Below are 12,410 nucleotides of genomic sequence, written 5' to 3'. Positions count from 1 at the left end.
GCGTCATTTATCACTGGGCTGGGCTTGGCATTCAAGGGCCGGATCTGGGACGGGTTTGCAACAGCCCATTGTGTGCCTTATACAGGGTGATTCAGGAGGAATAGTGAATAATTTAGGAGATGGTAGTATGGACTATTCTGAGTAAAAAAATTCCTATAAACATATATCAAATTTTCAATGAGTGTGGAGATGCAACTGTTTGAATTTTAAGCATAACAAGCCTTACAAATGGTATGAGGGAACGACAAATGACTACATTAAAAGGAATAGTACGTGTCACTCTCCTGAGATCGCCTGAGGGCAGCACCGTTCATAATGGGAGTAGAGAAACAGCTTGGTTCCCTTGGCTACAAGGATGGGCTTGTTCTTCCAGCATGACGCAGCCCCTGTACAGTCTTACAAGCAAACATTGTCATGGAGGCAGATAAAAAAGTTGTTTTTTTTTGTCCACCATGTTAATAATGTCAAAACAAATGCTTATGCAAATTTTGGCCACTCAAGCGCAATGAGGACCGTCCAGAAAGTAAGCTTCCCTGGGGCCGTTTACAGAAAGAAAACAAAATTTCATGGAACAGTTATAGCAGTTGTTGAGCTATTTTTCAACATATTCCGCACCGGAATGGAGTAATTTTTCATAACACGGGATCAACTTTTGTATCCCTGAGTTGCAGAAATATGCCACGTGGGATCGGAACTAGTGTGTGACAGTTGTCTGCATTCTCTGAAATGTTTTCTTAGAGCTTTGTTCACATATTCAGTTACGACCTAGGGCATCTGGACGAAAACAGCTTAATCATATTTAATGACATTTTATCTATACTAGGGGAGAGTTTGACAAAACAGGGTAGTCTGATAAAACGGGGTACTGGACTTTTCTTGTTTGGTATGTGCTGACATCTTTCGCTGAACACACTAACTTCTTTGCCACTCGTTTACCGTCATTCTGAGGGTAGCGACAATCTGTTGTGTGCAAGCTTGTGTTCTTTGTGTGAAAAAATAACTTTTTACAGTGTTGCGTTGTAATTTAGGACTTAGAATTATATGTATATATCTAGAAGACACTATTTTGAAGACTGTGAAGTAAGTATTAAATAAATTAAGTCGTGTCTGCACTACATAATCACGTGTGTTTCAGAATTTATATCCCGCCAATTTTCCGTTGATGTATATTTTTTCATAACATTGTGCTGTTGGATAAAACAGGGTACCACTAAGTTGGATAAAACAGGACAGTACCCGGTTTTATCCGACCAGTTTAAAATTACATCTTGTAATCTCTGAAATATTTATTTAATTAGGGAGCTTATTATTATTATTATTATTATTATTATTATTATTATTATTATTATTATTATTATTATTATTATCATCATCATCATCACCATGATTTTATCATAGGATCTGACAACACTATTATTATGGCGCCCTATGAAAGGAAGACTGACAGACAGTCGTGGAGTCTGGAAAGCATGCAAAATGCCGTTGCTGCAGTATTAGACAAAACAATGGGCTATAAGAAAGCCTCCAAATCATTCGGTGTTCCGCAGACTACTTTGGAAGCACGTGTGAAAAAAGCCCGGAGTGGAATGTCTCTAGAGGATGCTACAAAGAAAGGTATTTTCTTTATTTTAAAAGGAAAGAGTTCAATTATTTCTGTTTTTAGGATATTATTTGTTTGATTATTATTATTATTATTATTATTATTATTATTATTATTATTATTATTATTATTATTATTATTATTATCATTATTATTATTTTAAGTACTGCCTGCAAAAAATAACTTCCAAAAAATAAAATAGTTAAATTGTTGCTGTCATCCCTTTTTTTTTTAGATTTTATTGTTAGCTTATTATTGTTGCAGTCATTTTTGTAAAGATTTTATTGTTAGATATTATTTCATTATCATTATCATACTCATTATTATTTGTGTTGTTGTTGTAGGTCTAGGCCGCTACGAATCGGTGTTTAATCAGGAGCAGGAAAAAGAACTGACTGAGCATATTCTGTTAATGGAAAGCCGATTGTTTGGACTGACCATTGATGAGGTGCGCAGCCTTGCTTTTGAATTGGCAGAGAAAAACAATTTGGCACATAGCTTCAACAGAACTAAGAAAATGGCAGGAAAATGTTGGTTCTATTCGTTCTTGAAGAGGAATCCTCAACTAAGCCTGCGTTCTGCTGAACCAACATCTCTTGCCAGAGCAATGGGCTTCAATAGAGTAGTGGTGAAGCAATTCTTTGACCTACTTTCTGATCTCTACAAGAAGCACAACTTCACAGCAGACAGGGTATTCAACGTCGATGAGACGGGAATAAGAACTGTCCCTAATAAGCAATCTAAAGTACTTGCTTTGAGGGGAAAACGACAAGTTGGTGGTTTGGTTTCTGCGGAGAGAGGCATCTTAGTGACTGCTGAAACCTGCATGAGCGCTTCGGGAATTTATATGCCCACAATGTTTGTGTTCCCACGACAAAGAGCTAAGCCTGAGCTGCTCGATAATGCTCCGCCAGGATCTACTGCAGAGTATCACCCCAGTGGATGGATGCAGAAAGATCTTTTTGTGAAATGGTTTCAACGTTTCGTTGAATTTTCAAAACCATCGAAAGAGAAACCAGTTCTTCTGCTTCTGGATGGTCACTCAACCCATACAAAAAGCATTGAGCTTATTGAGATGGCTAAAGGAAACAATGTCCATCTCTTATGCTTCCCCCCGCACTGCACCCATCGTATGCAGCCACTGGACGTTGCTTTCATGGCACCTCTGAGTAATTACTACTCTCAGGAGGCTCGAAAGTGGCTGCAATCTCATCCTGGACGAGTGATAACAGTCAATCAAGTTGCAGGATTGTATGGAACAGCCTTCATGAAAGCTGCTTCGATTGACACTGCTGAGAATGCATTCCTCAAAACTGGAATCTTCCCTCTCGATCAAGATATTTTTCCTGACTGGATGTTCCAGCCTGCTGAAACTACAAATATAAACCCACCATTGAAGAAAGCTGATGTCCAGTCTTCGGGTTCTACAGAGTCATCAAACCAAACGTTAACTGTTCCATCTACTCCAGAGGAGGCAAATGAAACATTGTCTATAGCATCCACATCAGGGTCTTCCCAGTCAGACAGTCCTATTCCTGCAACTTCAGCTTTCCAAGTTTCTCCGCAGGAACTAAAGCCAATACCGAGGGCAGAAAGAAAAGAGGAAAGCACAAAAAGAAGAAGAGGAAAAACAGCGATTTTAACAAGTTCTCCTTACAAAGAAGAACTAATTTCTTCGATGAAAAATGGGAAGACAGCAAAAAGGAAGCTCCAAATGGAACCAAATGCTACAAAATCCACTGCAACAAAAAATGGCAGAGGAAAGAAGAAGGCAAAGAAAGCAGTCATAGTAGAGGATTATAACACATCATCGGAAGAGGAAGGAGAAGAAGATAACGCAGCTTGCATTTATTGCAACGAACTATTTTCAAATTCTAAGTCTGAAGAGGGATGGGTAAAATGTCATAAGTGCAGTGAATGGGCTCATGAACAGTGTGCCGGCATTGATGATGAGGACGATGAACGTTATACTTGTGATTTTTGCACATAAATTGAATTTGAACATTTCTAAAAGTGATTTTTTATTTTGAAATTTACACTACAATCTAGTACCCTGTTTTATCCAACTAGTCTGATAAAATGGGGTACTTGACATAAACTAAGAAAAAAATTATTATTTATGGTTGTGCTTATTTTAAATGTGTTTTTTCATTACCAATTTGTAGTATACATATCAGGCAATTAATCATTAAAAAATTAACAACGTATTGTTCAGAGTTTGTGAGCTATGTAAAGTTATTTATTAAGTACCCCGTTTTGTCCAACTCTCCCCTAATAATAAATCTGTAGCCAAACTTTTTCTGGTAATTTTCGATTTTCCAAAAATAATTGGTGTTAATATGCATAATTAACCATCCTGAAACCGAAAATCGCTTTTTTGACATTTTTGTTTGTTTGTCTGTCTGTCTGTCTGTCTGTCTGTCTGGATGTTTGTTACCTTTTCACGCGATAATGGCTGAACCGATTTATATGAAAATTGGAATATAAATTAAGTTCGTTGTAACTTAGATTTTAGGCTATATGGCATTCAAAATACTTTATTTAAAAGGGGAGTTATAAGGGGGCCTGAATTAAATAAATCGAAATATCTCGCTTATTACTGATTTTCAAGAAAAATATTACATAACAAAAGTTTCTTCAAAATTAATTTCCGATGAGTTTTATTCTATACAAAATTTTGATAGGACTGATATTTAATGAGATAAATGAGTTTTAAAATTACAATACCAATGCCATCTAAGGCGATGTTCTGAAATAAAAACAAATGACTTCGTCTATAAGGGGCCTTGGACAACAACAATCGAAAGCTATTAAACATAGCGTAAGAGAATGTTTCTATGTTTGTATGAAGTAATATCGGAAGCTAATTAATTGTTTAATTATTATTTCACCATTGGAAAGTGTAGTTTCTCTAGATGGACATAATTCTACAATGTTATTTCAGTAACTTCTGAAACAGGCAACAACAAAAGGCTATTATCATAGATCCAACTATACACATGGAGAGAGATCTAAACCAAGCTCATCAGGTTGATCAGGAAAAGAGGGTCATTTAAGAACCTTGTATTCCCTACCTTAGTGCCAAGTATAACATCCCTCTCTTCAATTGGTCAGTGACAGGTTTATTTTTTGGTGCTCGGAGTTCTTTACCAAAATTTACATATCATTTTTTAAAACAATTATCAATATCATCTTTTGAAATTCAAAAAATCATCTCGCAAATTCTCAAAGATTCCCTGCAGATTATACAATTTCATTTATACCACTCAGAAGGTCTTAATTAAGGATATGCTAATTTTAAATAAAATCTTTTATTTATCAGTATAATTTTATAGTCATCTTCTAAGATTTTATTTTATAATTGGTAATCAATGGTGCTTAATTATTACACTTTATTTTATAACAATATTCATATTTAATTAATTATATTTGTTTGCTATTAATTTCCGGATCCTCGTGGTCATCCTTAATTAAGGTCTGATGAGTTTCTCTCTCTCTCTCTCTCTGTATAAAGTATATACATTAAAACTAAATGATATGTCAATCTTCATTAAACTATGGTTGCATGTAATAACAATTAAGAAACATGTTAAAGGAATTGTCATTGCACCAAATGAGTGTCTCTGGACCAAAATGACCGCATTTTAATTATTTAAATACAATTTAAATTAAGTAACATATTAAACGATTTATCCTTCTATCAAACACGAATGTTCCCTGGATCAAACGTCCTATTTTAATTATGTAATTACTTTATATTTATTTCTAACAGGTGCAGCGGAGCGCACGGGTACGGCTAGTCTGAAATAAAAGCATATCGGGATCGTCCAGACTTTTATATCTAAAAAATGTCCCGCATGATATGAGAATAAAATTGTGAAAGGCCTGATTTTGAGCGAGTTATTAAAATACATTTTGACAATGATATTGTTACATTTACAAAAAATAAAGATATAGTCTCGGAATTAATGTAATTAAACATCTCGTCACTTTTTCATCAACGTCAACGTAAGTGTGAAAATGCAACAAAATAAAATGACTACATATTTGTGTGAAAACTGTACTGTTCATTAGATTTACAAGGGGAGGCCGTAATCTGGAATTGCGGTACTTTAATAATTCGTGGGTGCTCGTGTAAAGAGGGTTAAGTATGATTAGGCTAAAATGGGATAAGTATCCCGATTTGAACTCTCCACAATTACTTCTTTCCTGTGTTAAAGGGGTTAAGTCGTTCTTCCATCGCTGATGCAGTTACAGTTCTCTGTATTTTGTGACAAAGGAGTTTTGTTCAGTGCCAAAGGAGAGAAGTTCATGTATCTTACAATTTGACTTAAGGGGACAGGACGGTATTTTTTAAAACTTTTTTCCTATTTGGTGTAAATTATTAATTTTTTGTATGTAGAGAGCTCATAGCTGTGGCAACTCAACCAAATAAGAATATTTTGAAAAAAAAAAAAATATTTGGGGGCCCAAATTTGAAAAAAAATAAAATATGCCCAATGCAGGATTGTACTAAAACCGATAGACTATATCTAAACCGTTTTTAAAGATAGATTCAAACAGTTTTTTGCAATGTATTTGCAAAAGTATGTTCTACAAACTGTCTGTAACAGAATTTTGATATTAGTCCATACGTTTGTAAAATAAACAATTAAAATTTAGTAACAATTTTCTGATTTCCTTTCTTGCAAACAAACGGACGTATTTTTAAAATTAAATCAATTAACAAAATTCTGTTACAGAGAAAAGTTTCCTAATAGTCTAAAGAATGTGTTTTCTAAATTTCATGCATGTATCTTTAATAGTTCAGAAATTATATTCATTTTGTCTGGCAATGTAGCAAAAAGAATGAAGTTACTGGAAACCAGTAAAAGCGGGCGTGTGATTTAAAAATCCATAGCGCAGGAAGTTTTAAAAATCACGTCTCAACATCCGATAAGGGAACAAGTACCCACAAAGTGTTACGTAATGCATTCCACACATATCAAAGGGTATTTTGAAGAAAAAACAATTTTTGAAAATTTAATTTACCGGAAACAACAATAAAAGTGGGCGAGTGATTTAAAAATCCTTAATGCAGGAAGTTTAAAGATGAAGATCCACCCATATCACAGGGTATTTAAAAGAATATTTTCTTTTTGAAAATTTAGCTATTTTTCATAAAAAATACCATCCTCTCCCCTTAACGTCCTTTACACCAGTACCCGCGAATTATCCAAGATTAGATTCCGACAATTTAGGTTACAGGCGTAGCCGGTTTGCGATTAAAAAAAAGTATTTTACTTTGATTGCGTTATTTATTGCATGATATATCTGCAACGCACAATGTAGATCCTGTTCAACGCGGGGTAATGACTAGTTTTAAGAGCTCTTCGAATCCTAATAGCTCCTTACAAAGCGGTATGAGTTAAAATGATAAAACCTATTATGCACAGTGTAGCAAAAAAAACCACGACATTAGAAATACTCTATTTTCGGAAATACTTACTTACTTACAAATGGCTTTTAAGGAACCCGAAGGTTCATTGCCGCCCTCACACAAGCCCGCCATCGGTCCCTATCCTGTGCAAGATTAATCCAGTCTCTATCATCATACCCCACCTCCCTCAAATCCATTTTAATATTATCCTCCCATCTACGTCTCGGCCTCCCCAAAGGTCTTTTTTCCCTCCGGTCTCCCAACTAACACTCTATATGCATTTCTGGATTCGCCCATACGTGCTACATGCCCTGCCCATCTCAAACGTCTGGATTTTAAGTTCCTAATTATGTCAGGTGAAGAATACAATGCGTGCAGTTCTGTGTTGTGTAAATTTCTCCATTCTCCTGTAACTTCATCCCGCTTAGCCCCAAATATTTTCCTAAGCACCTTATTCTCAAACACCCTTAACCTATGTTCCTCTCTCAGAGTGAGAGTCCAAGTTTCACAACCATACAGAAGAACCGGTAATATAACTGTTTTATAAATTCTAACTTTCAGATTTTTGGACAGTAGACTGGATGATAAGAGCCTCTCAACCGAATAATAACACGCATTTCCCATATTTATTCTGCGTTTAATTTCCTCCCGAGTGTCATTTATATTTGTTACTGTTGCTCCAAAATATTTGAATTTTTCCACCTCTTCGAAGGATAAATCTCCAATTTTTATATTTCCATTTCGTACAATATTCTGGTCACGAGACATAATCATATACTTTGTCTTTTCGGGATTTACTTCCGAACCGATCGCTTTACTTGCTTCAAGTAAAATTTCCGTGTTTTCCCTAATCGTTTGAGGGTTTTCTCCTAACATATCCACGTCATCCGGAAGCTGATGTAACCCGTTCAATTCCAAATCGTGCCTGTTATCCTGAACTTTCCTAATGGCATATTCTAGAGCGAAGTTAAAAAGTAAAGGTGATAGTGCATCTCCCTGCTTTAGCCCGCAGTGAATTGGAAAAGCATCAGATAGAAACTGACCTATACGGACTCTGCTGTATGTTTCACTGAGACACATTTTAATTAATCGAACTAGTTTCTTGGGAATACCAAATTCAATAACCGAGTCATATGCCTTTTTGAAATCTATGAATAACTGATGTACTGTACCCTTATACTCCCATTTTTTCTCCATTATCTGTCGAATACAAAAAATCTGATCAATAGTCGATCTATTACTTCGGAAATACATAACATTAATTTATAATGAATACACTGGTGGAAAGAATAGACTGTAAAGATGAGCAGGACTTTTTATTGTGTTTTTTTAGGCTTAATTAAAATCTTATGGAGGTCAATACACAATGGTGCGAAAAAGTGGTTTTTGAAAACAATTATTGCGTCAAAATGCAGGAACTGAATGTTGGTAAAATTAATAATAATTAACGATCTTTCAAATAATGAATATTGAAAATATGCTTAATAGAGTTTACATGCAATGCTTTCTGTGTCTCTATTTCTGATGTTTCCAAGGCGATGTCCTCGTAACACGATAATATTTCAAATCGACTCGACATTTCTTTCGCAGCCCAGTGTACACGTTTTCAGTGATACAAATGCACCTCACTTGTGGTTTGGGATAACCGTGCCTCGTATGGTAATGTGATGTTCAAGGTTGGCATATGAAATAAGCGGAAAATAGTACGTATTAGGATATTTTACTTAAATTAAATAAAAATACTATTCTTACGTAACAAAATTGTTTAGTTTATTGGCTGTGGAGAAGTGGTATTATTTCATTTACAAGGTCCAATATGCTAGGAATAGATTATTATTATTATTATTATTATTATTATTGCACTATCACCTTTACTTTTTAACTTCGCTTTAGAATATGCCATTAGGAAAGTCCAGGATAACAGGCAGGGTTTGGAATTGAACGGGTTACATCAGCTGCTTGTCTATGCGGATGACGTGAATATGTTAGGAGAAAACCCTCAAACGATTAGGGAAAACACGGAAATTTTACTTGAAGCAAGTAAAGCGATCGGTTTGGAAGTAAATCCCGAAAAGACAAAGTATATGATTATGTCTCGTGACGAGAATATTGTACAAAATGGAAATATAAAAATTGGAGATTTATCATTCGAAGGGGTGGAAAAATTCAAATATCTTGGAGCAACAGTAACAAATATAAATGACACTCGGGAGGAAATTAAACGCAGAATAAATATGGGAAATGCGTGTTATTATTCGGTTGACAAGCTTTTATCATCTAGTCTGCTGTCAAAGAATCTTAAAGTTAGAATTTATAAAACAGTTATATTACCGGTTGTTCTGTATGGTTGTGAAACTTGGTCTCTCACTCTGAGAGAGGAACATATGTTAAGGGTGTTTGAGAATAAGGTGCTTAGGAAAATATTTGGGGCTAAGAGGGATGAAGTTACAGGAGAATGGAGAAAATTACACAATGCAGAACTGCACGCATTGTATTCTTCACCTGACATAATTAGGAACATAAAATCCAGACGTTTGAGATGGGCAGAGCATGTAGCACGTATGGGCGAATCCAGAAATGCATATAGAGTGTTAGTTGGGAGGTCGGAGGGAAAAAGACCTTTAGGGAGGCCGAGACGTAGATGGGAGGATAACATTAAAATGGATTTGAGGGAGGTGGGATGTGATGATAGAGACTGGATTAATCTTGCACAGGAAAGGGACCGATGGCGGGCTTATGTGAGGGCGGCAATGAACCTTCGGGTTCCTTAAAAGCCATTTGTAAGTAAGTATTATTATTATTATTATTATTATTATTATTATTATTATTATTATTATTATTATTGAGGATCTTATATGTATTGGGGCTAAGTGTGAGTAAATACGCTGTCGTTGTTCAGTTGTTATTCTTCGAAGGTCAGTTGTAACAACTGAGCATCTTTTGACTTTCAAACGCTTTTCTTTCTGTGAATGCTTTCCAGCATCGATTAATGTTGGCCTCATTTGCAGCAAATTCCTTAGTAATTTCGTCATTTTGATGTTGGTTGAGCAGTTTTAACATCACGTTCAGGGTGAAGTTAAGTTTATTTATTGCTGCGTACAATTTATGCCTTTTAATATCTGTCGTTTCCATAACTAATCCAAGGTAATCTAACCGCTGATATGCAAAGCAACATAGACGTTTTCAAGTATTTCCATACTACTCTGACAAGTTTTGAGAGTTGTTTTCCTACGATACGAAACCATTGTAATGGAAATAACGTAGGGTTTGTGATAATTATGGAATTGTAACGTATTAAATATTAAAGTGTGTATATAATTAGGAATATACAATTTGCTTAGAAACATAGGAGTTGGAGAACCTTTGAGATAACGCTAAAATATTAAATGTATATTCTGTGTAATGCAGCCTACCAAGGTTAAGTAAGTGATATAGGTGGCTCTGCTTTAGAAAGGCGCCGTTAGCAACAGCATTTACATACTTGTGCTTCTTTTCATATTGCACAGTTGCAGAAGATTTTAACGTTCCAATTCAAGAATCTTCTGTATTTTAAGACATCATGATCTGTTATGTTGAAATTAAAATTCAGAAAGGAATTATAAATCACGACTTATATTGCAGTAGTGTTTTGCAATGTATATCATGATTGTATTCGTAGCCAGTAATTTTATACAGTGCGCTCATTTTAAAATCTTACCGCTAACACGGCAGTTTTAACTGCCGGAAGCTGCGTAACAGAGAGTGGTTGTTTCTTATCGATTCATGGGGGACTTCGGTAAATAGACAGATGAAAATATCGTAAACCCTATTGCCGCTTCTAAGATAACAAAATTCAGCATATTTGTCCAGGTTTAATGATAGACTAAAGTTATTTCACGAAGTATCGTATAATATGAGCTGTTGAGAGCAAAAGTGATGTAAGTCAAAATGGTTAATGAGGGTTAAAGTAAACATTCTGTGAAATACAGCGCAAAGATGCAATTAATAAACAATTTATTTAAACTATTAGTAGTCAGTGGGTAGCACGAAGTACATATTAATTGCTACTTTACGCTGTATTTTACAGAAGTTTTACTTTAAGTCTCATTACACAGTTTACACCACTTCTGCTCTGAACGGTTCATATATAGGTTTTAAAAAATAAGAGATTCCTTTAATTGCTCATATTTTTACACAATCTTAAAAATTTTGGTACTGGTTTATTTCATAAGAAATGGGATTTTTATTGCATCACCATGACAACGAGTTTTTTTATGACTTATGTCGGTCGTGTTATTAGTAGACACTTTCCTGTAACTTGGCCTGCAAGGTCTCCAGATATTAACCCAGCAGATTATTTATTGGTTGTGGAGCTATCTGAAGAACGTTCTTGAACAAACCTAGCGCGGTTTATGAGTTGAAGGACTCCATAGCATATGAAGGGTCCAGGGGAAAAACGTGCTAAGTCCAATTTTATCAATTTTTTGTTTTGGATGCCATGTAATACCTCAGGCAATAGAGATTTCAGTGGTTTAATTGTGCAGAGTAAAAACTTGATTAAGACAGAAATATTTGAAAAATGATAACTCAGAGACAATAGAATGTAATGGACCTTGAAACTTTAAACTTGCTCTCCTGTAAAAACAGTGAAATGTGACTTAGCATGTTCTTCCCCTGGACCCTTCATATACTGTGGCAGGATATTCCAGAACACGAACTGAGAACTTCTGTATACAGCATTGAAGAGAGGCTGTTACTTGTACAAGAACAAATTGGTGGACACATACAACATCTACGATGGAGTTACGGCAAAAGGTGATGATGAAAAAAATCTCATTTCTTTAAGATCGTTTTGAAAATGAAAATATGAGTAATTAAAGTTGAGGCGCTAGGTGCAATAACAGCTTAACTCTACTTAAGTCGTTATTCTGGCGATTATACTTTTTTAATCTTCCATGTCTTCTCTATCGACTGCAGGTGTATTTAATTTCATTTCGTTGACCCTAAATGACAGGGTAGTTGATTGTGTGAAGTGCTGTGCTGAATCAAAATGTTCAGAATTCGCAATACAAAAATATGTTAGTCATGTTTTATACATCAGGGTCTTTGGCAATACTTTTCGTTCTGCAAAGGAATCTTAAAATGTTTGATTTGATCGGATCAAATTTCTGCACCTTTAAAGAACAAAACTATAAAATTCTTTCAATCTCTCATTATAACACACTGCTCTCTTAAATTGATTGAGCATATTGGGAATTAAATCAGTGGCTTTCCCAAAACACGTTATAATTAACCTTTAATTAAAGCTTTGAAAGAGAAGGCGCTCAAGTACAAGATGTAAAGTTTGAGAAAAAATATCATTACTATCCTTATGCATACTTTTCACGCAAATACAACATCGAGAACTGGAAA

The 12,410-nt window shown here is 35.1% G+C and overlaps 2 protein-coding genes across 3 annotated transcripts in view; both read left to right on the top strand.

The window, feature by feature from the left end:
• Positions 1-12,410, top strand: part of LOC138698578 (uncharacterized) — a 215,211-nt gene that overhangs the window by 23,705 nt on the left and 179,096 nt on the right. The gene's annotated exons all lie outside the window — the stretch shown is intronic.
• LOC138698896 (uncharacterized) lies at positions 1,427-3,825 on the top strand. The gene is made up of 2 exons (XM_069825089.1): positions 1,427-1,614; positions 1,945-3,825. Exons 1-2 carry the CDS (start codon positions 1,470-1,472, stop codon positions 3,588-3,590), a joined length of 1,791 nt encoding a protein of 596 aa, XP_069681190.1. The 5' UTR covers positions 1,427-1,469; the 3' UTR covers positions 3,591-3,825.

Source organism: Periplaneta americana, chromosome 4 (assembly GCF_040183065.1).
Source record: "Periplaneta americana isolate PAMFEO1 chromosome 4, P.americana_PAMFEO1_priV1, whole genome shotgun sequence".
Lineage (NCBI taxonomy): Eukaryota > Metazoa > Arthropoda > Insecta > Blattodea > Blattidae > Periplaneta > Periplaneta americana.
This window is presented reverse-complemented; position numbering and strand designations above follow the sequence as displayed.